This window comes from Echinops telfairi, unplaced genomic scaffold, assembly GCF_000313985.2.
Source record: "Echinops telfairi isolate 266 unplaced genomic scaffold, ASM31398v2 ScPeMD7_7473;HRSCAF=8511, whole genome shotgun sequence".
Classification (NCBI taxonomy): domain Eukaryota; kingdom Metazoa; phylum Chordata; class Mammalia; order Afrosoricida; family Tenrecidae; genus Echinops; species Echinops telfairi.
This window is the reverse complement of record NW_022111377.1, coordinates 14,104,040-14,130,250: the sequence shown is the minus strand read 5'-3', so window position 1 is coordinate 14,130,250 and position 26,211 is coordinate 14,104,040. Positions and strand designations below refer to the sequence as shown.

Below are 26,211 nucleotides of genomic sequence, written 5' to 3'. Positions count from 1 at the left end.
ATGTTATTGTTTTGTGATTTCTCTGCTCAGAGTTCTCTTTGCTATTGTTGAGGAATCTGTTTTTGTAAGTTTATCTTGTATTCTGCCACTTTGCTGAAATCTTATTAGTTCTAGTACCTTTCTTTTAAAGTCTCTAGGAATGTTTGTAAATATGATCATGCCATTTGTGTATAAGAATAAATGATCGTGTTATCTGTGAATAAGTATAATTTTTCTCTTTATTATCTTTTCTTGCCTTTTCATACTACTTTCTTTCCTTTGCTTGCCTTTCCATTCTTCTATGCTCTTTTGTCATTGTCCACCTTGCGCATGCAAATGAGGCAACTGAAAAATACATGGCTCGTGTCAGATGCATCTTAGATACCAAAATGGCATATATACTTTTTAGGTTTTAATGTGGTCTTTTGCAGTGGATTCGCCCAATGCAATACAGCAATAGTTTCTTGACTGTTGCTTCCCTGGATGTTGATTAATGATCCAAGTAAACTGAAATCAACGACAAGTTCAATTTTTTTCATTTATCATAAAATTGTTTGACCAGTTTTGAGATTTATTTTTACATTCAGTTATAATTTATACTGAAGGCCGTAATGTTTGAATATTATTAATGAGTTGTCTTCACTTCATCTCTCTATATTTTTACCTGGTCATGTGCTTGATAAATTCACTCTCATCCACAGGGGGTAATCTTGCAGTGTCTCAGCCAATCAGTCATCTTCATTACCCTTTTCACATTGATTAGCAGAGACTCCTAGTCTATCTTGGTTGAAAAGAGTGCTCAATGTGTACGCTCGTAAAAGTGTTCTTGCTAACAAAAGTAAACATGCACACACACAAAGGAACGAGTGGCATCTTTTCTACTTCGGAACTTTATTGTGAATTTTGAACCTATGATACTGCAGCTCGTGCACTCATCATCTCACCGGGAGGAGAGTTGGCCTGATGAAACATCATGGGAATAGACATTTGGAAACAACGAGGGTCTTGGCTGAGCTCTCACAGTAATCAATTGAAGAAATGCCCTGCTTGTTCTCATTTCCTTGATTGGTGGAATGATGATTACTACAGTATATAAGTAGGGAGTTTCAGTTTCCTAACCCAAAGATTCTTAACCCATATATGTTTTCATACTATTTCTATATCCATGAAAGTTAAGTACAGATGATAATTTATTACATTTTATTCAAAATAGGGGAATAATTATTACTTAAGATTTTGGTGTTTAAATGTAACATTTTATTCTGAATGTTTCATACCTTATATTGAAATTGATAAAGTTAATTATTAGTTTAATGATTTTTAAATTGTATACCATGATGTAGCTTCCAAAAAGAAGATGCAGCTAGTAGGTGATGAACTAGGAATGAAACCAAGTCTTACACTATTAATCAATTTAAAATTAAAATGTGATAAATCAATAGAATTTTTCTATATGACTGTTTATCTGGAAGGAGACTTAAGAATTAATTATAGCCATGTGTCCATCCTTAATAAGTACTGGTAAAATATAAAGAACTAATAATTAAAATTTTTTCTCTATACTTACATTGTTCAATTACATTTACTTGAAGCAAGTACAGTTTGTGGCAGAATTTGCCAATGTAACAGAAAAAATATATTTATCATTGTTATCTTCTTGTTTTTCCAAATATTAGGAGTGTCAATAAATTATGTCTTTAGAACTGTGAAAAAAATATTTTGTTGCTTAAGATTTAAAATATTTTGTCTATTCATCTCATTTACCTCTGTTTCTAAGTGATATGAAAAAACAGAAAATGTTTTAATATATCTACAACAATCTGTTATTAATAATAAAATAATTGGTAAAATAAAAAATTAAAGTGATAAACTTGGTTTTGATTGAACAGTTTATTTATTAAAATGTTAAGATACACAAGGAAGATAGAGTTCAGAATTTAATTTTATGAAAGTACTCATTATATTCATTTAAAATTTTTTTAAAGGGTAGAAATTACACTAGCATTTTGCATCACCCCTATTTGCCCTACTCTATATGTTGAGCTTCAATCAGTTTTTATAAGTGGGAATTTTCTTTAAAGTACACACACTGGATTGTCTCTGATCTGGATGCTATTGTTTGATTTGATTAGATATATACTCCAGGCTTCTTGAAGTTGTACCATACAATGGATTTGAGAAGGAGTATATGGAACTCTAAAAAAGAAAAATACATGTGAAAGGTTAGACTTTCAGGCATCAGAATAATTCTTTCAGAATTGTGAAGAATGAAGCCAGCTTCCTGCAGATTTCTATTAGACCACTAAGTCGCAAGTCCCTGCCTTTCCTTCAAGGACCTCCAAACTAACTGCCTGACCTCTAATGCCAGGTCTGGTCTCTGGGCTGAAATCCTCTGGGCCCAGGTATCACTGTCACGTGATTCAGCTCTCCTGGTATGGGGTTGCAGAAACTAACATCTCCATTACTTCTCTCCACAGTACTAGCTACACCCAGCCTGCTCTGTTGAATATCAAACTCACCACCAGTCAATTCAGACTCATAGCAGTCTTCTACAGGGTTTCCAAGACTGTAAATCATTACAGTATTAAGCAACCTTATCTTTCTCACAGCGAGCAGCTGGTGGGTTTGAACAGCCGTCCTTCTAGTTAGCAGCCTAACCCACAGCATCACCAGTACTTCTTCAATGGAATCTAATTAGGTTAGATAAAACAAATAAAAAATTTAAAAAGAAGTAACCACTGCTTTAAGGTAGTGGGTTTATATTTTATAGAATATATTCTTGTGTGTCATTTAGTTAATTCTAACTCACTATGGCCTCCTATGACAGGGTAGAACTACCTCATAGAGCCTCCTCAACCCCCAGGCTATTATACTTATCTAAGCAGATCACCAAATCTTTTCTCATGTAGAGCTGTGAAGTTTGCTCCAAACACTGACCTTTTGGTTAGCAACCAACCACTTTCTTATTGAGCTATTAGGTATTATTCAGAATACATTTGAAAATATAGCATGTGGGACATTTTGTAGGACAATCTTATTTCTTTAAAAAAAAACAACTAAAGGAAGTAATGTAATTTAGTAATTAAAAGAAACTTGAGAGGCGTGTCTATCAAATTGGATACATACATTGTGAATGTTGATTTCTTAAAAATATAGTCAAAAATACATAAGCATCTACTTATACTACTGGGATACATTGGGATAAGAGGGATATGTGGGATACATTGTACACTCACTGAATGCTTGATAGCATTCATAAATTGTTTTAAAATGTTAACTTGTCATATGATGGTTATGCTTTTAAAAGAACTTTTGAGCTAAAGATAACATAAATCTTCATGATAGAAATTAAATGGTATTGATTTGTTTAAAACACTATGGTGGATGGAGGGAGTAGGTAGCACTAAAGGTGAAGTAAGAATGATCATGTGTTAATGGCGAAAGTTAGTTGGCAGGCACATCATGGTTCTTGTTTCTTGATTTATGTTTAACAGAGCTTTTAGAAGAGTATCTCAGAAAAGTCCATTTTTGTTATATTTTGAGATAAACATGAATTTAGACACTAGCAGATTAGATTTTTGGCACACATAAAACCAAGCTCATGCTTTTGGCCAGAAATATGATTTTTTGTGATGTCAGGGACGATAGACTCAGTTTAATTAGCTAAAAGTAATTTGTTTCTGAAACAAAAAAAAAAACAATAAATAGCAATAAAGTGGAAGAGGTGCCAAGATTGCTTCTCTAGTCATTCTTAATCAAAAGAGAAAGGAAGGCGAAAAAGGAATATTTTTTCTATTTATTAAAATAATAAATAGAGAGAATTTGCTTCCAAGCTTTCTAGAATCATCAGTTGATGCACAATGGATAACAGCCTGTAAGTCAGATGTCCGAGATGGATCTCCTTCTGTGTGTACCAAAAACAACCCCCCCAAAACCCAAACAATAGGAACACTGGAGAACTAATCTCTCAGGAGAAGGTAAAGCAATATTTCCTAGCAATATTTATTTGTTACAAACTTGCTTGGTATTAATGTAAAAAAAACACCTAAACAAACAAATCTAAAATACATCAATTTAATTCCTTTTGTTCTTTATATCAGATATTTAAAAGTGCAGCTAAGGAGAATGAAAAAGATTATATTTCCTTTTCCTTACAAAAAATGAAAATATATTTTGATTCCTTCTTCCTACTTTGTCAAAAAGATACATTACACTTGCTGTCTCATCTGTGAATTCATTTCTTTTTCAGCCTCAGAGGTTCCTCATATTAAGAAAGAGATGTCAAAGATATTTTTCCCAAGTTTCTTGTAGCCTGCTTCTTAGTCTACTGATAAGAGGAAGCCCCAACTGGGCCAAGAAAGATGTAATGGACTTAAAATGTATTCTTTTATCTTCTGTGTTATCAGTGGCTTGTAGAACCCACCCTTGAATGTAAAGAGAACACAGAGCACTCTTCTCCCTTTTGTCTTTTGAAATAAAAGGAATATTAAATGGATATTTACTAGGAGTTGTTGACTCCTACTCTGTGGGCTCCACTATCACTTCCCAGATGTGTCAGCTCACTTTGAGTAGGAACAGTGACCATAAATCGTTGACCAGTGAACTGAAAATGTTCTAGCGTAGAAAACCTACTTGCGTATTTAAGGAGACAGAAATGTCAGTGTATCACCAATTAAAATGTTGTTGTTGCCGTTGTGATCAGGTGCCTTTGGGTCAGTTCCACATCACTGCGATCCTGTGCACAAAAGAATGGACCATCCCCTGGTCCCGCACCCTGCTCACAATTGCTGTCAAGTCTGAGCCCATGGTTGCAGCCACCGTGTCAGTGAAATGTTGCTGTTGTTCGGGGTCATCGGTCAGTTTCAACCCCTGTGCACAACAAAAGGAAGCACTACCAGGGCCTATGACGTCCTCACAATAGTTCCCATGCGTGAGCCCATTGTTGCAGCCACTGTGTCCATCCATCCCCTTGAGGATTTGCCTCTTTCACTGCCCCTCTGTGTCACCAAGCATGCTCTCTCCTGACGACATGTCCAAAGTCTGTAAGATCCCATCTCGCCAGCGTGGCCACACTTCTTCAAGCCAGGTTTGTTTGTCATTTTGGCAGTGCCTGGTACTTTCTTTTTTTATCCCTTTTAAAAATCATTTTATTGGGGGCTCGTACAACTCATCACAATCCATCCATCCATCCATCATGTCAAGCACATTTGTACATGTGTTGTCCTCATCATTCTCAAAACATTTGCTTTCTACTTGAGCCCTTAATATCAGCTCCTCATTTCCCCTCCCTCCCCACCGCCCATCCCTCATGAACCCTTGATAATGTATAAATTATTATTATTTTGTCATGTCTTACACTGTCCGACATCTCCCTTCACCCACCTTTCTGTTGTCCATCCCCCAGGGAGTGGGTTAAATGTTGATCATTGTGATCGGTTCCCCCTTTTCAATATTCTTCGCTGGCACCACGGTTGAAATGCACTGATATTTCTTAGGTCTCCCTTATTCAATGTCCAACTTTTTTTTTCTTTCAACATTTACCTTTTATTTAGATTGAAATAAACTGTACAAATTGATTTTATTCACCGAAAGTACCCAGAAAATACTTTCTGTATTGTTCCTAATTAAACCAAAAAACATTTAATTTTGTAGGTTTTCCCAGGTTTTGCTTATAAATCAAAGTCCAACTGAAAATACTATGGATTGGGTTAGGGGCACCTTAGTCCTCAAAGGAACACCTTTGCTTTTCAGCACTCTAAAAAGGTTTTGGTGTAGCAGATTTACCCAATACAATGCATTTATTGATTTCTTAACTGCTGAATCCATGAGCACTGATTGTAGATCCAAGCAAGACGAAATTTTTGACAACTTCAATCTTTTCCCCATTTATCATGATGTTACCTATTGGTCCCCTTGTGAGGATTTTGGTCTTTTTTTAGAATGAGTTTTAATCCATATTGAAGGCTGCAGTCCTTGATCTTTATCACTAAGTGCTTCAAGTCCTCCTCACTTGCATCAAGATTGTGTCATCTGCACAGCACAGGTTACTAATAAGCCTTCCTCCAATCTTGATGCCATGTTCTTCTAGATGTAAGCCAGTTTCTCTGATGATCTGCTCAGCATACAGATTGAATAACTATGGTGAGAGGCCGGAACCCTGACGTACACCTTTCCTGATTTTAAACCCTGCAGTGTTCCCTTGTTCTATTCACACAACCAACCACCTCTTCATCCCTGTGCAAGTTCCACAGGAGCACAATGAAGCATTGTGGAATTCTCGTTTTCCACAAGGCTACCTATAGTTTGTTGTGATCTGCACAACTGAATACCTTGGCATAGTCAGTAAATCACAAATAAACATGTTTCCTTTTATTCTCTTCTTTCAGTCAAGACCCACCTGACATCAGCAATGATATCCCTTGTTCCAGGTCCTCTTCTTAATCTGGCCTGAACTTCTGGCAGCTCCCTGTCAATGAATGTACTGCTGCAACTGTTGTTGGATGATCTTCAGCAAAATTTTACCTGCATGTGATACTAATGATATTTTTCTATAATTTGAACATTCTCTGGAGTCACCTTTCTATGAACAGGCCCCTTTTCCTGTCATCAAGCCAACTAGCTCTCTTCCAAATGTTCTGGCACAAATGAGCAAGTGCTTTCAATGCTTCAGCAGCTTGTGGCAACATTTCAATCGGTGTGCCATTTATTCCCAGAGCCTTGTTTTGGCCTAGTGTATTAAAAGCAGCTTGAACTTTCTTTAGCACCAGAGGCTCTTGCTCAGATGCTGCATCTGAAATGGTTTATGTCGACCAGTTATTTTTGGTACAGTGACTCTGTGTGTTCTTTCCATCTTCTTTTGATGCTTTCTGTATCATTCAATATTTTGCCCATAGAATCTTTCAAGACTTCAGCTCAAGGCTTGAGTTTTCCTTGAGTTCTTTCTGTTTAAGTTGTGCTGAGTGTGTTTGCACACGCTAGGGCTTGCACATTTGATATATTTTCATGTCTTTTCAAGCCGCCCTTTGAATGAGCTGTCAAAGAAATAGTTCTGTTGAAAATTTCTTTTCAGCTGTTATTTACAAACATGTCCAATGACTTCCTGGTTGATGATGTGTGTGTGTGCACGTGTGTGCGCGCGCATGTTTGTATTCACCACTGAAAGGATATGATCCATCATGGCCACTTACCTCTGTTTTTTCTGGGTTGCTCCAATTCCCATAAACTGGATTGACAAATGCACAGTTACTTTGTTCCTTATTTTTCCTTAAACTACAAGGAAACACACACGCAGACACAAAATTTTAGTATTGAAACCATAGTACCTCTTCTGTTAGTATCTGGTAGAAATGTTTGAGAGATACATTTTCTAACCAATACACTTGTGTTTATGAATGCATTATTATAAGCTGTTGTTTTTTATCTCTCTTGCAGGACACCAAGACAACCACATTCTTGAAAGCAAATGTAATTCAAACTAGGAATATTTGATCTACATAAACCCAGGCAAATAAAAGAAGCGGCCTTAAGATGGATCTCTTAAAATATTACTCACACAATGCTAAGGGCACAACAACATCAGAAAGACCACCATGAAATAAAGCTGAGGTGGTTGTACGGAGTCTCTTGTTGAGGCCCTTAGACTTCACATGTGCCCCAACACCATACTGAGGACTGTTTTCTCCCAGTCTCTCTTATGAAGATCTGTAGCTGATGAGTCATGGTACTTAACATGACAAATAGCAAGCTTACAAAGTGGATGTTTAGCAGCGTTCTTCATGTTAGTATTGTATTTCGTGAAAAATCCTAAAGAGCCTGTACCTGATGTGCTCAGAGAACCAGTTCATACCTGCATCACCCAGGCTCTTCAATGGTCATTTTCTTTTTGTCATTTAACTAAGTAGGAATCAACAGACTCAGCTAAAATGTAGCCATCCAGTTCTAGAATAGTGGACCACAAATGATGAAGGAAAACATAGCACCCAAAGGATAGATAGCTATTTACAAAGTCAACAAGGTACACTCTATTATGAAAACGATACAAAATACCTAGCAATATGCAAATAGACACACATGCAAATGAAAAAGGCAAAAACAAATTCAGGTTTATTGCCATTGTCTTGAGGAGAACCAGTAAGGAAAAACAAAAACATAACAATGAATGAGTTTTGCTGCTAATCAGGTATAATAGCAACCATTTCATCAATAATGTATCTCTCAGTTCAAGAAGAAAAGCTAAAAAGAAGGGAGATCTGACTGCTTTGCTTTGTAAGTGGAAATAGCCAGAAGCAAGACTCTGTGTTATCTACCAACTATCTAGCTACCAAGCCAGCATTAAAACTTTGTGCGATCCTTTTGTAAGAATTAAGAGTATTAGTGAGGGTTGGCTTTCGGTCTGCTCACCACAGTCTGTGCTCTGTGGGAGCAGGAAGAGGCTATTTGCTTTGTATAGATGGATATACAGCTTTAGAAACCCAATACAGTAGGGTCTCTATGAATTGGAATTTACATGACAGCAGTGGGCTTGGTTTGGTTTTGGTTAATAGGCTGACTGGGGTAATTGTGTTTGGCTAGCAAAATATTTTCCCTATGTCTTCAGTGCTTTTTATTCAGTCAATGTATTCCATGCTAACTAGACTTTGTCTTTTCATTTTGAATTGGGTGAAGGTTTTATAAAGCAGATCATCAGTTCTGCATTATATAATTGTAGCAGTTATTTAATCTCCTGTCAACTTGCAAAGGGGTGGAGTCTAGCCTGTCAATCAGGTCACAGTTTGATGATCTCATTTGGAGACACTAAATAATAAGGAGATAAATAGCTCACTGGAGGCCAGGTACTGCTCTGCTTGCCTTTCTGTGAAACATTCCTGTTGACAAGCCAGATGGGGCTACATTGATGCATCCCGAGCCCTGGAGCTGGAGGAGCCATGTGGAGACCCATGCCAGTACTGAAATGAGATCTTTCCACCGCCACTGGATCCATAAAACCTTCTACCCACTAGCCTGTGATCTTCCAGATTTCAGTGCCATTGCATGTGTTGCTTGAGTCTAAAGAGGAATTTATAGACTTGTATTGGACAAATGGGCTAATATTGGACTTACGGATTTGATTTGGACTGGACTGGGATATTTTCTTAATATTCAATTGCTCTTTGATATAAAGTTCTCTCTTACACACATATGAGTGCCTATGAATTTGTTTCTCTAGTTAACCCAGACTAACATAATAATTAAATACATGCTTTATTTCATCTCAACAAGAAGTCCCCTCAATGTAATCCTGCTCATCCATCTCTCCTCCCTAGGTCTCCTCAGCTCTACTCTTCCTTTGGTTCTAATTCTTCTGATTCCTCCCCACCCCCAACCACCGACATCAAATGGCTGATTATTCTAAGGTATGCATACCTTACTAGTGTGATTATTCTCCTTATAGAGCTCCCTATTCTTTTGCTGAAAATTGAACCATGGGGTGAGCTCATCTCCATGGTTTTTTATGCAACTATTTCACTTTCATCGGGGCTGCCCCTTACTTTATGATAAGGAGGGCCATAACCAGCTATTTTTATGGATTATTATTTGGAAAGGAAAACTAACAAGTACACCTTTAGATGAAGCAATACATATTATTTGTTAATTTCTTAACCCCTAATTAAATTGATTGAATTTCACTTTCTTTTTTATGTATGCTTCCTTTAAAACTGGCCTTATGAAAGTGTTCAGAGTAATAAGCTCAATAAAGGTATGGTTAGGGCATGAGGTTATGAGAGCCCCTCTTAAAATTGAGGCCAGGAAGGGAGTGGTGTATGCTCAGAGTGAACATGCAGTTATAAGATGAAATTTAGGGACTCCATTTGAGATGTGACAGCCCCAAGCAGCATGAAGAAACGAGGACCATAGAGATGGATAGGACAGGTCGTCCAAGGATGGAGCATGTAACCAGAAACCTAACGGACCTGGTTGGTAGTTACTGAGCAAAATCAAGGCAGAGGACCCACTAAGATTTCAATACGGAACTCTTTTTTTTTTTTGCCGGGGGGTAGGGGTTAGGGGGGGGGTGGCGTTGGCTCCCAGCTTCTGGGCTTCCAGATGGTCCATATCAAGATTTGAGACTGTCAGGCAGAGATCGGGTATATGAATAATTCTGTCACCGAAGCTCCTTTTCTTCTGAAAGGATTTTAATTTTCAAATAATTTCCCTTTGAAATGAAACAACTGAAGATTGATAACCTTCAGGAATGGGTGATCATGAAGAAGGAAGACGATACTTAAGGCTGAGGAGGGGGCGTTGTAATGAAAGGGGAAAGGGCCCCGGCACAGAAGGGGGTGGGGGCGAGCACTGATAGAACCTTGCTGACTCCAAATTTAGCTTATGACGAGTCTCAAAGCAGTGTGAGCTCTCCCAGATCCGACACTTTCCTCTCGTTCTTGGGAATCCCTAGATCATTAGGCTCATTTCCTAATGTTGTTCTTATTTGCCAGGGATATAGCACACTTCTCCCAGAGAAACTTCCAGTACGCAAATTTCTAGTGTCAACTCTATACTTCACCATTTCAAGTTCTTTAATACAATTTTAAAATTTAACTTCACTAATTTTAAGTTCTAAGCAGTAGATTGCTAACTGCAAGGTCAAGGGTTCAAAACCACAAACTGCTCTGAGGGAGAAAGTCGAGGCGGATCTGCCCAAGTGAAAGTTTACAGCCTCAGAAACCCCAAGGTGGCTATAAGTCAGAACTGGAATGATAAAAATGGGTAATTATAAGTTTACTTATTAAATATAACCCATGTTAATTAAAATGTGTCAAATTCAAGTTTATGTACAATGAGGAAGTTTTGCTGAATGATTATGAAAATTTCTGCCACCTCTATGAAATGGAAGAATGGTTATTTAAATTATGTTTTTTAAAAGTGCCAAGTCAAACTTTTCAATACGGGCCATTGAGTCAATTCTAACTTAGAGCCACTCTATAGGACAGACTAGAACCACCCCTGGGGGTGTCCAAGACGAGGACACTTCGATCAGCAGAAAATCTCATCTTTCTTCCAAAGGCTGGCCAGTGCTTCGGTGTATAGTGCCCAAGGGAAGCCACCAACACTATGCCACCACACTCCAGAAAGTTTCATTTGCATACTTGGAAATAGATAAACAGTTTTAAATGGCTGAGAGTCCAAAGAACGCAGTTATCTCTAGGAATCGGCAAGGCATCTCCTGAATAGAAAACCTGAACGGAAGAAAGGAAGATGCATAAAAGCACACGGGCTTTCTCTCCTTTAACGACTCATAGCTCCTGCTGCACCCAGTACTTGGTAGGCCCCAGTGGGAATCAATACTGTACAAAATGGTGTTCTGAGATGGATGTCAGTGCTGATCTGGAAAAAGCATGGCTCTAATATTCTACTCTTACTTCACTGAGTAGTCCACATAGAGAGATGCCTTTAAAGGAATTCACTTCATGTCTTATTATCAGAAAAGATTATTTCAGTGTTGATGAAAACAGGGGGAATTATAGAAAATATAAAATTATTGGAAATGACAATGAATGAGAACAGCAGCAACAAAAACCAAAAACCCATCCATATTGCATCCCGTAAATTTAAGGAAAATGTTTATTTTTGTGAATATAATTTCTTTCTCGCCTAATGGGGCTATAGATATTTAGCAAATATAAAAGTATAATATTACTATGGATCTGAAGTCCCCTTAGATTATTAGAATTAATGCCACAAGAAATTATAGTGGCAATGTTTGGTTAGTTTAGGGGACCATCCAAGCGCCACTGGAAGTGAACTTCCCCAGACAATATAAGTGATTGAATGCTTCTCAAAGTTAAATGAAACCCGGTGACAGGCAGCAGAGCTGTCATTGTGAATGTTGAAGGATGGCTGTCAGAAGCGAGACAAGGAGAGGCGTCAGGACACTGTCTGAAGTGTTCTGGGTGATAGGAGCAGATATGGAAAATAACCGTGAGCTGACACACCAAGAAACCACACTCACTGCCATCAAGTCGAATAACCATGAGATGACACACCAAGAAACCACACTCACTGCCAAGAAACCACACTCACAGCCATCAAGTCGGCGCTCCTGCAGGCCGGGTGGGACTGCCGCCGTGGGCTTAGGGGCCTGTACCTCGTTCTTGCATCAGAAAGCCCTTTCTCTCCAAGAGCCACTGGTGGCTTTGACCTGCTTGACCTTGGAGTAAGCAGCCCATTGGTAACCACTGGGCAATCAGGGGCCCCTATTTTACATACATTATATGCTTATTAATTGCCTCATCTTCTTTTACCATATGTTTTATCCAGTGTCTCCTCTTAATTTTATTTACTACAGTAACTGCTATTTTTGATTATCTGTGGGTGGTCTAATTCCTTTTGGTAAACAACGGGTGCTTTTTCTTTCTGATTTACTAGGATGACATCTTGTATTTGAGAAACCCCTCCTGCCCATTACTATCCCATTGTTTGTGTTTATCAATATGATTATAGTTGTTAGTAGGCTTACAAAATGCTCACAGAAAAATGAGCTCAACACCTTAGTACATATTACAAACGTCAGAGAATATGATATGAAAGAGTCATGAATCATGGCTTCTGTTCCATCAAAATTGACTGTATATAAAAACATCTCAAAATAAAATAAATAAAACGATCTCTTACAAAATCTTGTCCACTTAATACATAAAGAATCACACTTTATAAAATTGGTAACCACAGTGAAGCGATTGTGGTGACTTAACGGGATAAACACAATGATTTTCTCTATCAGAAGATATCTACTATGCCTGTGTGTTAGAAGCGGTTTCTCTCATGTTTCCAATCAGGCTTTACAAAAAGCCTTAAAATGATTGCTAAGACTTAAGTGCCTTAGGGAAATGATGTTCTGCACTGTGGGAAATATGTCCTTCAGATTGTAGAATGATGGAATCTTTATATTTATGCTACCTATCATCTTTCATATGCATTTATTTACGCATATCTATCATTTTTCATGTGCGAACTATGTACCAAGCAGGGTTCTAAAGACCGGTCGTGTAGTGTACAGCTCCTGGCTCCTTCTCACAGGATAGGCACTGCTCTATTTCTGTCTCTTAAACGAGACTGAAGCCTCCCGAAATGCCTTCTACAAGTAGATGCCAGCCAATTGCTGAGTGCTATTCTTTGTGCCTTCTCTTTTTATTCTTTCTTCCTCCCATCACTTACATATATCTTTTTAAATCTTTCTACTTATTTCTCCTTACCACCAAATCTGAGATCACTGAAGAGCCATTGCGATCAGGTAAAAGAATAAGGGGATTTCAGAATTCGTAACAACATCCACTGTGATTGTTCTTATTTAGAGAAATATTACAGGAGTATTACACACAGGGCATTTTCAGTCAGCTGGTCTTTGATGGGACAATTGAAACCCTTTCCTTGGGAGACTATGAATCCTCTGGAGGATAGGCGCCTTGATGGCTAACCCAACTCCCCAGCACTGCACCACGTAATGCATGGCCACAGTCTGAAGGTCTAATGATCCCATAGAGGCCCTTACTCTGCTCGTCTCCCTCACCTTCAACAGGAAGGCAAGAAGCGTTCTTTCCACCATTCTTACAATCGAGGCAAACTGGCATGCCGCTTTCTAGGCCAAGTGAGCCCAAGAGTGTAAGTGGGACAGGGCATACTTTTGCCCTCTGCCTTTTCCCATTTCTTTTTCACCTGGTTAAGTGGCAGCCCAGATGGGTAGCTTGGGGGCTTCTCTGAAGACGAGCAGAGTGAAGTAGACTAGACATGACGTTTCTATTTTTTTCTCTGAAATGGGAAGTGAAAAAGTTACATGTCTGGAGAAAAATTAATTTTTCATAGTAATGATGCATCTTACAGTATTTGAAAATAAAAGGCCCTGATATTAGAAATATCCATGGTACTGTTATACTATCAGGGTTTCATACAATTCTTCTTATTTTGTGATATCTTCCCTGGGATAACTTGTACTGAACCACACTTTTGCCATCGTTTCATACTGATATTTTAACAGATATTAATAACCTAGTGAAACCAATTGCTCATTTTCTTAAAGTAAGGCTCTTTGACGTTGTTACTATGTTACACTGGATGTGGGGAACAGATCTCCCTTATAAGAGTATAAAATAGCAAGTATGGAACACCATGTATAAATAGCATGGTCTTCTATTTGCTATATTACCATAAGGGAGAAATATTTCCCAACCATAAAAGTACATGTTGCTCTTTTTTAAGTAAAGGATCCATAGTTGTGAAATATGATCAATTCAGTTGTCGAAATGGACTTCATTTATTCTGTGAGTCATTACTATTACATTAAGTTTTCTTTAGCCCATTCAATGATAAATCTGGGGTGTCCCAGAGATGTAAATTCCAGTTCTACACTCCTCATTTCCATCACTATAATTTTAAACATTAAACTCTTCAATTAGATTTTCTCGAATAAGACAAGTCGAAAGCTTTTCTGAATCTGTTAATCTTTTGAATAAAAGGGAAACTACAATTTAAAAGTCTTAATAAAAAATAAAATAGCTCAGGATTTCTACTTCTTCCCATGTCTACTTTTAATATTCACTAAGCATATTCACTCTGGAGAAAATTTTTTTTAATATTCACTCCGAAGAAAAAATGCTGACACTTTTAAGGCTATTTGTTTATTAAAACTATTAATGAATACTTGTACTATTGTACTAATGCTTTTCTTCTCTTTTATGTTAATATCAATGTATAATAAACACACACATACTCTCTCTTTCTCTCTCTCTCCCCCCTCTTCCACCCAGTTGGGAGATGTGGCAGCATGGCATTCACCAGGAAGCCCCGGGGAGCAAATCCCAGTGGCAGGAATTAGCTTTTTGTGAAGTGCTAAAAGGGCCTTATGTGGCAGGAATGTGGCTTTGCTTCTGAAGTAAATGAGGAGCTATGAGAGATTCTTAAACAGGGGAGGAATTTTGAGCAAATTCCTCTCAGCAAAGAGCGGAGAGATAACAGAGCCTGCTTACTCTTCCTCTTTCTGGCTTTATAACCTAGTCTAAGAGTATTGTTGCTAGTTTTTCACTTTGCACCAAGTAATAGTGAGAACTCAATGTGCGGGACTGCCTGTATTATCGTCAATGTCAATGAGTTTGCACCTGCCATCTTTCTTTTCTCAACTCCTGAGACACAGTTTCTCTTACAGCTGGTTCTTGATCATTTACAGGTCAAATGTCACCCTGTTCAAACTGATCTTTTTTTTTTTTAATCATTTTATTGGGGGCTCGTACAACTCTTATCACAATCCATACATCCATCCATTGGGTCAAGCACATTTGTACATTTGTTGCCATCATCATTCTCAAAACATTTGCTTTCCGCTTGAGCCCTTGGTATCAGCTCCTCATTCAAACAGATCATTTTTAATGTTACCACAAATTTGAAAATTTAGGCACTGTTTCATCCTTTTTAAAATTAGACAGTATGTGGAGCCTTTTGTAAAGAATATATTAGAAAACAAAACGAGTCAGTAGTCTCTTGGGGGGAAATTACCACAAAGTTCTAGTAAAGAAGCAAAGAGATTGTATTCAGCACATGCAGAAGGGAGAAAGCAAGTGTGGGAAAGGATGGAAACTCCCTCTGCACAGTGTCTGCTGCCTGCCTGAACCAGAAGGACAGTACCAAACCAACAGGTTCTATGTATGAAAAGTGAAAATCAGCAAAAGCCTCATTCTTCCAGAGATATGCTAACACCATTGATGGTTTCCCCGAAGATCACTGATTCAAGTTTTTAGTGACGACAGCCAGGAGCATCTTCAGTGGTCCAAGAGACTAGAGAAGGGGGAGAAGACAAAGGAGGTGAGCGCCCTTCATGGATATGTCTTTGCTCTGTTTTGTGTGTGAGCTCTAGTGTAAACTGCCTGCCTGCCCTGGCTCTTAGGGATTTATCATAGTCACTGCCTCTCCCTCCGTTGTTCAAATTGGCACAGTCCCTTTGTTAGAAGTGTGTAAAAAACACAAGATTGGATCTCAACTTTGGTCAAGACTCAGACCAGTTGACTAGCTGACTTTGCAGAGAGTGGTCTGTACGATAATATAAAGACTGAAAAAAATATTACAAATTGATCAGGTTTGAGAGGGGTAAGATCTACAAGTAGAAAACTTATAGATAAGAGAAAGGACAGACTTGGGGCTTATATGGTCTTTAGGTCACATAGCCAGCATGCGTGTGCCAGCAGGATACATAAGGCTATTTACAATCCATGAGGCGAACAAAGAAATATTAGCTCAGTAGGTCAGGCTGTTGAAGAGCAGAGGTGAGAGCCAGGCTTGGGAAGAGGAAGTCATAATACCTCTGCAGGTACTGTTTTTTTTAGCCCCTGCCAGGGGAAACTCTGTTTATCTTAGATGGAAAGACAGGCCAGAGCTACATCATCAACTACAAAGGTAGAGCTATCAGTACCTTTCCACAACCTTGGGACATGCAATGTGATGGTCCTGTCTCATTTGCCCAAGGCACAAACAGCTCCCCCCCACCGTGGTCCAACACTTACCCTACAGTGCTACCAGAGCTCCTTCGTGAGAGTCTATAGAAGGTAGTGTAAACTGTTAGAGTGGGACTACTACCCCCAAAGATTGCTGATTCAAAACCACCAGTGCTTTTCTTTTTTGGGGGTGCGGGGGTGGTGGTGTCAGGGGCGGGAGAACACCAGCAACTTGCATACGTAAAGATTTGTTATGAAGGAATAGTGATCCAAAATTCAAATATATTTTCTAGAGCCCCTCTAAGTCTCAAACGGGACAAAGGTAAGGCGAAGAGAAAACATAAATAATCTGGATGAAGGAGGCACGAGGCCATCATGGTGCCCCAAAGATTCGCTGTTACTTAAATAACACAAGTAACCAAAGAAACGTCTCGTGCCATGATGGTTGGTGGCATTATGATAAAGTGATCAGAGTCAAAGATCAAATTACAGAAGTGGAAGCAGGAAGGAGACCATGATTGGGACACCTACACTATGACCGATTAGAAAAATTTCAAGATTGTTTCGGGACCCTCCCATCACCTTGGGCTGGTCAGGGGAGTCACAGCACACACTCTACCTAGATTACTGGTCATAACCAAGAACTGTGTGTGTGTGTGTGTGTGTGTGTGTGTGTGGTGTGTGGTGTGTGGTGTGTGTGTGTGTGTGTGTGTGTGTGTGTGTTGGGGGGTAGGGGGAAAGTTCTCTTCTGTTACACAGGTTTGCTCTGAGTTGGAATTAACTGAATGACAACAAATGACAATAACTACATATAATTGTTAAAAGTAAAATGTAAATTTGCCTTTACAGTTCCAAAAATCAACTTGAAACAGTGTTTGGCAGCAGTTACATGAATCACACTATCAATCCCCAAAGCAGACATTTTCCAGCTCAGGATGCACCCTCTTAATTGTGTAGGTTCTGCTAACTTCTACTAGTATAACATGATAATAGCAAGTCTCCAAAAACATAATTTTAAGGGAACCAGCCACTTGGTTTCACTTGGTGAAACAGCTAGTATCTTGAAATATTGGTCTAGAAATAAATGAAAATGTGTATCAATAAGAGCTTACCACTAACCAGAGGAAGGTAATGGAAAGGATAAAGGATGTTATGGTACCCTTGTAAGACGGTACTGCTTAAGTGAATTTTATTCTTGGGCATTTTCAATTGTTTATCATCAAAAGGTCTCTTCCAAGATTCAAATTTGTAAAGTATCATTACAGTGTGGCACATTAAACCTGTTATAAAAACCTATAGATAGAACAAAATTGTGTATAATGTCTATCATAATAAAGAATGAATCAAGCCTATTAAATCAACCAATTCTCATAGAGTACATATTCCTATGAAATACTAGGTCATTTGTATTTAAGCGTAACTTCTGAGCACTCCATTTACAAAAGGCTATGGAGGACAGTAAAAGCCTTAAATCCAGTTTCTGAGTCCCAACATGGATTAAGCTACCAATGAATTCCTCCTGCCCATTGACCAGGGATGTGAACAGTCTGATCCTTAAGCAAAGAGCATTGGAAAGTGGATTACTCCTACTCCCTCTCCAGCCAATCCAGGTAGTGGCAGTCTCCCTTAAGGGCTTTCATGGGTGTGCCCTTGGTAGAGATCACTGAACTGGTAATCCCATAATCATGACTTGTGGGGTAGCATCCCCCCAAATCAAATGGGCCCAAGGGGTGGTTGTATAGTTAATGAGGGGTGAAATTAAAGAGACACCAGACAAGAAAGGCATGCAAAGGCTCATCTCCAGGACCCCATGACTTCAGGAGTCAGGTCCATGCTGAGAGAGAGAATATATTTCCAACCAAGGCTTATAAACACTCTAGGGGTGTGCAAGCCCCTCTAATTACAGGTCACCACAAACATAACAAAGTGAGCTGTGCTCTAACCTGAAAGGTCCCTGAGTACCTAGGAGGAGTAACCTGCTACCAGTGCCAGGGACAGAGCCTGGAGAGAAATAGCACAGGTCTGCTCCTAAGGGGAAAGCTGACAGCCCGGGAACAATTAGCCAAGTGCTTGTAAGAGATAACCTTAAGGTAGCACTATTATGGGAAGATATATTGGGGAACAATAATAATTATGAGAATATGATTGGAACTCATCTCCAGCTCACAGGGGGAAACCCAGACACTCATCCTGCCAGCCTTCTTAATATATGAGAATAAAGGATTCATCCATATACACTCTGTTCCCATTCTCTGCTTCCCACAATAAGTCATGCCCTGACTGCCTTGTTCAGAAGGCCCTAAAACCAGCAGTTCTCAACCTGTGGGTCGTGACCCCTTTGGCGGTCAATGACCCTTTCACAGGGGTTGCCCGATTCATAACTGTAGCAAAATTACAGTTATGAATAGCAATGAAATTGATTTTATGGCTAGGGGGGTGTCACTGCAACATGAGGAACTATATTAAAGGGTCTTGGCATTAGGAAGGTTGAGAACCACTGCCCTAGACCAATCTTGTAAATACCTCTGTGGTAGTTACATAATCGTGCATCAATTTGGGACTTGAGAGGATTAAGAGTGAAGGGGTGGAATCTAGTCTGTCAATCAGGCCATAGCCAATGTGGCCTTTGTGGGGGCATGGCTTTCTCCTGAGACTTCTGGGAAAGCCAGTATTTCCTCCTTGGAGGTGGGAGACACCTCTCTCTCTCTGCTCACTCCCTGGGAGATATTGCAGCTGACAAGACACATGGAACTACTCTAGTGCCCTGAGCTGGAGAAGCCACATGGACCTACCTTCATGCAGCCCTGGGAACCGGAGGAGCCACACGGAGATGCCTGCCAGCGCTGAGATGTTTACACCATCATTGGATCCAAAGACTTTCTACCCACTGGCCTGTGATCATCCTATACTCAACGTCATCGCGTGTGTTTCACGAGTCTGAAAGAGGACTTTATAGATTGGTATCGGACATATGGACTAATAGCAGACTTAGGGTGGACTGGACTGGGTTGGGATGCTTTCTTAATGTACAATCATCCTTTATAAAAAACACTTTCTTATACACATATGAGTTTCTATGGATTTGGTTCTCTAGTCTACCTGGACTAACACAACCTTTATGTCACATAGTTATTTATGTTCATGACCCAATTGTGGACCGGTTCCTACTTCATGGTCCCACCTGGAACTATGATGTATGACTTTGCTGACAATCATGTTTGTGTGATGGTTTCCTTTGCCCTCCATTGTCTTTTTTAAGGCTCTGTATGTCAGCAAACCTTTGGAAGCCATTATGAACTCGTGCTAATTGTCTACCTCATCCAGATGATGTGTTATTCGTCCTATTTAAGATTTAATGAATGTTCTCCTAAAATTATACTTGAATTTTGGGTCTCCTGTATACCCCCAAACATATCTAGCTTTTGATGAAGTCAAAGAGAGAGGTGGAGGGTGAAGGAGAGTAATGAGAAGAACACCTTCAGCTCTGGTGGGATAGGGACTTACAGGTTGGACTGCAACCTCAGTAGTTGGAAATCACCTATAGGAAATCACCTATAGAAACCATTCTATAGGACAAAGATGAGGGCTTCTAATCTTATAAAGAGTTACCATGCTGAATACCCTCCAGGGCCGTTCTACGCCATCTTACATGGTCACTGAACCAGAACCAATGTGAAGAAAGCGAGTTAAGTATGGTTGCAAGGTACTCTTTATTTCTTCCTAGATTATGCATTTTTAATCTTTTTAAAGAAATAAAGCGAACAAACTTAAAAAAAACACCCACAAAGGCATGGAGGAAGGATGAAAGAGAAGAGCAAGACAATTGGAGAAAGGGACACATTTGGAGGACCGTCCATGAGCTGGAGTTCTTACACACATCCCCAGGTCCTGAAGGAACACGCTGAAAGCAACGTTTGCTTTAAACAGTTCAGAAAGAACTGGCTTTGCAAACATAACCAGAAAAACCACAAAAGGGAAAGGAAAGAATTAATCATCCGGGGTCACCACACTGAGCCACAGGGAAACCAAATTTTGCTGAACTCTTTTACTTGATACAGCAGCTGCCTGATTCCCGCCCCCCACCCCCCACTCCATCAGGCAGGAAATAGGTTTCACTTACCACAAAATCTGTCACTGTTTAACATGCTCTTGCTGTGGCAGAGCCTTTCATTTAATGGGAACATGTCCCAGAATATGGATGCAATTAGTCTGGATAAAGCTGACCCAGGTTCCTGTAACTTAACCTTGAAGGAGAACCCAGGCTGCCGATGGGGAGCACACCCTCCAGCCCTTGTCTCCAGCGGAGTGCAGTGTTCACACATTCAGGACCACCTAAGCCAAACCAGATGCAGGGCCTGAGAGAACGCCTGGGAGCATACGGGCTAGCATACACTGAAAACCTTTGTGACCTAGGAAAATCACTCCGAATCAATCTAGGAAATAATTAGAGGACGACAAAGATTTACAGAGAAAGCTGTCCATCAGAAATTACTGACCTGAATGAAAAATTAGAAATAACCTCACGGTCTAAGAATAGGAGAAGGGTTCAACTAGGATCCATTTACTTGAAAGAGCTTTATTTACTGTCGTCAAGAAATGCTTTAGAGAATGCTTAGTTGCTCGAAGCAATGGGTATCAAAATAGGGTTTTCTAGGCTGTACTTTTTATGGGGGTAGATCTCTAAGCCGTTTCTTCCACCAAGAGACTGGACAGGCTGCCGGGTGGTGGTGGTGGTGGTGGAATGGAGTTTGAACCTCCCTGCCCATGATTGCTTTGCGGACTCCTTTTTTCTCAGGGACCGTTGGGGATTCCTAACATTCTTTTTCAAAGGACCCTGGTGCTGCTGTGGGTTGGGCGATGGGCTAACTGCCATGTCAGCAGTTCAAGCCCACCCTCAGCTTTTCTCTGGGGAGAAAATAGAGCTGTCTCTTTCCATAAACATTCACAGTCTCCGGAACCCTATCTGGGGTCACTGAACCCAAAGAACCTTGAGAGCAGTGGCTTCAAATGTCTTAAACCCGTGAAATTAAAGTAATTTTCATAATTGTACTAAGACTGTTGATAAAAGAGTCACTCAAGTACAAGTTATTCTTCTCAATATTTTAATATGATGGTCTTTTATTTTTCACTCTGTTGTGTATTAGAGCTGGCATCCTAAACACTTGGTTTCTGGAAGGCTCCTGCTTACATTGGGAGTTCTAACTTCATTTTGAATCGTGACATAAATTCAGCTTAAATTTGAGGTTTTGTTGTTGTTTGTTTGTTTTTCTGATTATTAACCTGCAAAGTGCAAGACTTTGTCCTCACGCAGAGAGTATTTGGAAGGGGGTTATGATCCCCCTCGCCAACCCAGCTGAACCCTGGCAGCATAGGGCTTACTTACGGGGCTGCTAAGCACTAGTCACTACGCAGGGGAGAGATAGGGCTTTCCATGCTCATAAATAGGGGCAGTCGTGGACGTCTGCAAGGGTAGGTCTACCCTGTCCTGCAGGAGTCAGAATTGAGGATGTGTTTATTTTTCTAGTAGCCAGTTCCGGGAGAGGCAGTTTTGTCTTCAGGGCACTTATTAAGAATGGGAGGAATCAGGCCATGTGGTCATGAGCCCTCTCTTGAACTATGCGGTCAAAGGACCCCAGAACCAATCCTGTCAGCTTTTCTCATCTGCTTTAGTGACTATGCCCCAGTCAAGGTCCCTTCCGCAGGGTCAGTAGCCCGGCCCAGGGCAGGGGCACACTGACCCACGCGCGGTGAGTCCTTTGGGCCCCATATGATCGTTCTGTTGGTGGTCTCTTTCATCCCGTCTGTATTGCCTTTGCCCTGTTTAAGATATGTCTATGTAAAATGTATTGAATTGTCCGTCTTTTCTCCTGAGAAGAGTTAATACTTGCATTAATAATGCAAATACAATGGTGGGTTAAACTGCCTCACTTTAGCACAAATCAAGGCAATTGAACCAATCTGCTCTTAATTATATTGATTAACTACCTTTCACTTGCATGCAGCAAAATAAATGATATCACAAATTATTTTCACTTAAAGATATCTTCGATGAAGTACCAAAATTTATAAACGTTATTAAATCTCATCTCTTCAGTGCAAGTTTTTAAAAAATGTTCTATACATAAAGCAACGGTATCTTTATGGGAAAGAGGCATAAAGTTCTTTTGTGGTACAACTGAAGTGCAGTTGTGTCTTTCTAACGAGAAAACGTTGTGAGCTTGAGTTAGGTGCTGAACGAACCACGTACACACGATGAGGATGATGGCTGGAGCATTTGGCAGGCGTTATCTCACACTAGAAAGACCGTCACACCAGATGGTCTCCACGGGCAAAGATACTTCCCAAGGGTTCAAGTCAAAATCAGAATTTGTGGAAGTTTTGAGTTTTCCATCAAGAGCACACCGGCTTCCCAGTTCTTTAGCACTTCATTGACAGGAGTCTTTGATACTACATTTGACAGTCAGCACAACTCGCTAGACAGAAATTCCAAGGTAAGTAATACATGTGTTTAGATATGCATTATTTTAATTTCTAATTCTATCTAATATCCCCAAAGCATTGGAGGTGTTGTGGACTTAATGGTAGGCTGCTGACTACAAGGTTGGTGGTTCAAACCCACCAGTCTCAGGAACCACTTAGATGAGTTGGAAGACATTCAATGGCAGTGGATTTTCTTTTCTGTAAATCTAATATTAATAGCTATGTCTTTGGGATCTTCAATAATTTTTAAAGTGTATGATTGAATACTTTCACATTTATCAATGATAAGAATAAGGAATTTAGACCAGTATTTGAGTGTATTTTCAATTTTTTGAATAATTCATTTTTATGACAATGTTACCACTACTGAAAAAAATACATATACATATTTTTTCCCTTTATCTTTCCTTACAAATGTGCTATGTTAAATTTCCTAAGTTGGAAAAAAATTTTTCCTAAGTTGGAAAGGGCAGGTACTATGTACCTTTCTCCATTCAGAATGAAATATGATTCATGTCAACTGCTCTAAATGAAAACTCACTCTTATTTCCTTATTGAATTATCTTAGGCACATAACATGTTTGATTTAAAACTGATTGCAATATTGAAACTAATTATCAGTCTTAATGATTTCTCTTAACAATCACCTAGCAATTTTGTTTCTTTAGAAATCTTTTGAGAGTCAAAAGCTTACAACCCATTATACAAATATGTCTAGAAGCATGAATTTGTTTCATGATATGACTTCTAAAAATTATAAAATAAAAGGCCCTTAAACATACCCAGTTTTTAACTTCATTCATAAATTTAGTTAAATCTCTTTTGGATTTATGAATAATTCAGCCAACTTAAAATCCAAAGAAAAAATTTCCTCACAGTTATTTTAAAAACCTATTTTAGTACACATAGAGAAGTTATAAGCACACATTTAGCATTTAATCTAGATTAAAAAAATCAGCTTTCGCTGTCAAATATCTAGTTAATGGCTCTCTTTGTCTAGCCGGCCTGTTTTATTCACATGAACATGTGATTCTTGCTCACAGTGTGTACTTTTGTACGTGTTCTGCCCTCTTGGCATGTTCTTTCTCCTTTGTCATCAGGAGAACTTCACCTCATGTGTCCAGCTTTGAGTGACACAGCCCTCCTCAATGTATTCTTCCTCAAGTCCCCCCATCGTCCTCACCTGCAGAGTACAGTCTACCTCTTCAGCACCTGCGTTTCTTCCTTGTTTTCTGTAAAGCCACTCTGTGTTTCACAGGGAGGAAGACGAGGCGCTCTATTCCCACCAAGATTTCTGGTCCCAGAAACCCACGGGGGCAGTTCTACTCTGTCCAATGGTCACCCGATGAGTCGACATCCACTTGATGGCAGTGAGCTTGCTCTGGTTTGAGCGTTTGATCTATGATCATTGTAGCATTGAAACCACTTGCTTTTACAAACACCTCTCCTACTATAATATAAATGATTAGTTGTTCTTATATCATTAAACACTACTATGGGGCCTTGAGCATTCTAGTTGTTGCTGAGTCAGTGCTGATTCAAGATGATCCCATGTTGACAGTAGACATTTCTATGGGGTTTTCAAGGTCAAGACCTTGACCTTGAATGCCAAGGTTGTCTTCTGAGACACTCTAGGTAGGTTCCACTGTCAGCGTTGAAGCTGCATACTTAATGCTGCTGTTTACTCTACCTACCTATCATTTACTCTACCTTGGTGGTTACAAGGTGAGCTACTAACTGCAAGGTCAGCTGTTCGAAATCACCAGTCATTTGGTGCAAGAATGATGGGACTGTCTACTCCTGTAAACTCAGAAAATCATTGGGTTAATGCTACCCTGTCCTATACAGTAGATATGGGTTGGAATTGACTTGGTGGCAGTGAGCTGAGCAACCACATAATAGGTACTTCATAAATGTTGATCAATGAATACATGAGTGGATGGATGGGTTTCTGATTTGTGTGTGTGTGTGCGTTATTTCAATAAGCTGGTATTTTAAGTACTATTATCATTCCAGCTTTTAATTCATTAATGAATTTGAATTCCCAACACAGAAAATATATTGCTAAAGTTATAGAGGTGTCCCTAATAATGCTTTTTGAAAAGAAGAAATAGTGTGGAAGGAAATTTAAACGCAGAAAAGACCGCATCAGGAGAACAAAGCAGTTATCGGCAAAACGTTAAGAAGCTGAACTGTTTTTTCCATTACCCTAAGTCCACTACCTTCTACAAATATAAATGGAATGTAACATCTAAAACTCTCATTACCTAGCCCAAAGCCTTCACTACATGCCATGTTACACAGCTACATGATTTACTATAATATACACCTCACTTATCTTAACTACTTTCCTGTCCTTCCTCATGTAAAAAGGTTACCTCTTTCAAGGAGCGACTCACTGATATTCCTACAGCACATTTATCTTACTCTGGATTGCTCGGATTCCAGGAAACAAGTGCAATCTAGAAACATGGCAGGGACTGAATGCTGTCATCTTGCCATGTGTGATCTACAGTGAGGACAGAGAGGGTGCTGAAACTGCAATGAGTCCTGGCCTTGGGGACTATCACTGCCAGAGTCACCTGAATTATAATGGCACACAGCTATCGTCAGACACATAATTAGGACATGGGGATGCTGCATAGTAAGGAAGTTTTCACACAATTCACAGATTTTATTTCTTGCGAATTGTGTTCAGTGACAAAAATTTAATATAGTTAAAAGAAACACACACTTACACCCCAATGAATCTTATATTATTTAAGAGGTTTACCCTTGTGCATTGCATGTTAACTGATTGTGTATAGTAAAATATCTTAAGTGGCAAGTAATTTGTTATTGAAATATTAAATATTTAAGGAAATGTGAACTTTATATTTTATGCCCTCTTTGGTAACAATGAACAACACTATGTTAAAGAGTTCATATATAGACACCTTTGAAAATTATTTTTAAAGAAAAATGGTACAATGATATATTTATAAAACAGACAATTTGATTGTCAGATGCCTTTAAGAAAGATAGGGACAAAATCTGTCCCACATATGGATACCAAAATGTAACAGTCTAATGTAAGTACGGTACTGGGTGGACTGCACATCGTTTTTCACTCAATTTCAATTTCCTGCCTCCCTCAAATGTTCAGTAGTTTGTTTATCTTGTTTTGTTTTGTTTTGAATTTGTGGTTACTGCCGTTGGCTGCTGTTTGTGCTGTAAAGTGGTCCAGCTGTGAGATTCTGGCAGAGACTGGTCAAGTCCACTAGGAGGTTCTATCTGGAGGCCATGTTTTCTCACATGA

The 26,211-nt window shown here is 39.3% G+C and overlaps 1 protein-coding gene across 1 annotated transcript in view; it reads right to left on the bottom strand.

The window, feature by feature from the left end:
* Positions 1–1,898: 1,898 nt before the first annotated feature.
* MALRD1 (MAM and LDL receptor class A domain containing 1) overlaps positions 1,899–26,211 on the bottom strand; it is an 819,322-nt gene continuing 795,009 nt past the window's right edge. The window contains 2 exon segments of the mRNA XM_013008119.2: positions 1,899–2,175; positions 7,167–7,242. Coding sequence (XP_012863573.1) covers positions 2,092–2,175; positions 7,167–7,242 — 160 coding nt within the window. The 3' untranslated portion in view covers positions 1,899–2,091.